General features: G+C 69.1%; 1 protein-coding gene across 1 annotated transcript in view; it reads left to right on the top strand.

The window, feature by feature from the left end:
• Positions 1-1,467, top strand: part of SMARCA4 (SWI/SNF related, matrix associated, actin dependent regulator of chromatin, subfamily a, member 4) — a 33,180-nt gene extending 31,713 nt beyond the window's left edge. The window contains exon 35 of the mRNA XM_037407225.1: positions 1,451-1,467. Within this exon, the coding sequence (XP_037263122.1) occupies positions 1,451-1,467 (17 nt within the window). The remainder of the gene's footprint in view (positions 1-1,450) is intronic.
• Positions 1,468-2,409: the final 942 nt, after the last annotated feature.

Raw genomic sequence — 2,409 nt, 5'->3', positions numbered from 1 at the left:
AGCCCGGAGTCTGGCAGCGCCCACCGTGCCCCCCTGCCCCCCCCCGCCTGCACGCGCCTGCCCGCAGCACACACACGTGCAGGGCCGGCGGTGGGCACCAGGCCTCGCACACGCGTGTGGGGCCGTGCACACATGTGTGGGGCTGTGCACACCCGTGTGGGGCTGTGCATGCACATGTAGGGCCGTGCACACGTGTCTGGGGCTCTGCACACCCCTATGGGGCTGTGCACACACGTGTGGAGCTGTGCACACCCGTGTGGAGCTATGCACACCTGTGTGGGGCCATGCACACGCACATGGGTCCGTGCACGCACACGTAGGGCCGTGTACATGCACATGGGACTGAGCACACTCACGTGGCATTTTGTACACACACATGGAGCTGTGCACACATGTGTGAGGCCATGCACACGCACGTGTGGCCATGGACATGCACGTGGGGCTGTGCACACGCATGTGGGGCCATGCACAGGCATGTGGGGCTGTACACACGTGTGAGGCCAGTCACACACACATGAAGCACACACACGCATGTGGGGCCGTGCATGCGTGTGCTGGGTGATGCCGGCAGCCGTGCAGGTGGCAGAGGGTCCCCCCACCCCACCCCCCGCCAGGTGTTTCAGGGTCCCTGTCACACGTGGGTGCCCCCCCCCCCCCCAAGGTGCGGAGGGTCCCGCACCAGCACCACGATGCTGCAGCTGAGACCTGCTGGGGGGGGGGAATGGACCCCACGGAGGGGACAGGGAGCGGGGCTGGGGTCCCCACCCCCCCATTCCCCCCCCTCCAGGCGCTGGGGTCCTGGCTGCATCCACCAGAGCCAGCCGGGGGGCTGCGGGGGGGGCTGGGGCGGGCTATGGGGGCTGCGAGGCTGGGAGGTTCCCTGTGGGGCTCTGGGGGGGGCTGGGGGGGGGCTGTGAGGCTCCCTGGGGGACTCTGGGGGGGCTGGGGGCTCCCTGGGGGGCTCCGGGGGTGCCCCCGGTGACACGGGGGGGGCAGGGGACAGTGCCCTGGTCCCAGCTCGGCCCCCATGCGCCCCCCCCCCAGCATCCCCACAGTTTTGGGGGGCCGAGATGGGGCAGCCCCCGGTCTCCCCCCGGGCTGGGGGTGCTGCGGGGGGGGTCTGCACCCCCGCTCCCCCCGCAGGCCCCCCCTTCCCCCCCCCCCCCCGGCACGTGGCAGGGCCACTGCACGGGGACAAAAGCGTCGCGGGGACAAAGGGCCCTGACGTCACACGCGGGGCTGGGGGGCACCGGCGACCTACATCCCGCCGGGGGGGGGGGGGCCACGGGGCTGGGGGGGCCGGGGGGGGCCGGGGGGACCCCACGGGGCGGCCGGTGCCCCCCCCCGCCGCCCCCTCCCCTCCCCGGGGGGCACCCCCACGCGCGGGGGGACACCGGGGCGTCCCCGCGGGGGAAACTGAGGCAGGCGCACGCCCGGCTTCCTCCGTCAGGGCAGCTGCGTAATTAACCCGCAGTTAATTAATTAATTAGTACCGGGGCTGCGGAGCGGAGCTGGGGGACAAGCATGGGTGGTGGGGACAGGAAGGTTGGGGGTCGGGGGTCGGGGGTGAGGACACAGCGGTGCTGTCACCTCATGCGTGCCCGCGGGTGTGCAAGGGGCTCACACGCCGTCACACATCACATGTCACACGTGGGGGCCGTGGGGCCGGGGCTGGGGGCTACATGGGTGGGCACGGATGCACACGTGGCCGCCCGTACCCTTGCACGCCATCCTGCAGCATGTCGGGCCCGTGGCTGTGCACACGCGTGTGCACCGTCCTGCCTCGTGCGTCATCTGGCATGCGCTGTGTGTGTGTCGGGCCCGTGTTGTGCACGCCTGTGCACGCCGTTCTGCTCATGCACGCCTGCTTGTGCCCGCCTGTGTACACTGTTCTGCTCGTGCACATCTGCTCGTGCACACCTGTGCATGCTGTTCTGCTCATGCATGTCTGCTTGTGCACGCCTGTGTACACTGTTCTGCTCATGCACGCCTGTGCACGCTGTTCTGCTTGTGCACACCTGCTTGTGCACGCCTGTGTACACTGTTCTGCTCGTGCATGGCTGTGCAAACCATTCTGCTCATGCATGCCTGCTTGTGCACACCTGTGCACACTGTTCTGCTCGTGCACAGCTGTGCATGCTGTTCTGCTTGTGCCTGCCTGCTCGTGCATGCCTGTGCATGCTGTTCTGCCCTGGGCCCCTACCCTCTTGCACAAGGCCGTGCACTTGTGTGCACATCATCCCACCCACAGGTGTGCACGCCCTCACACGTGGCTGGGCACATCCTTGCCCATGGTCCTGCAGACCCTTGCCCACGGCTTTGCACGCCCGCGCACAGGGTCCTGCCCGTGGGTGTGCACACCATCCTGCCTCAGTTTTTGCACGCCCATGCACAGGCTCCTGCCTGTGG

This window comes from Falco rusticolus, chromosome 13 (genome assembly GCF_015220075.1).
Source record: "Falco rusticolus isolate bFalRus1 chromosome 13, bFalRus1.pri, whole genome shotgun sequence".
NCBI lineage: Eukaryota > Metazoa > Chordata > Aves > Falconiformes > Falconidae > Falco > Falco rusticolus.
This window is presented reverse-complemented; position numbering and strand designations above follow the sequence as displayed.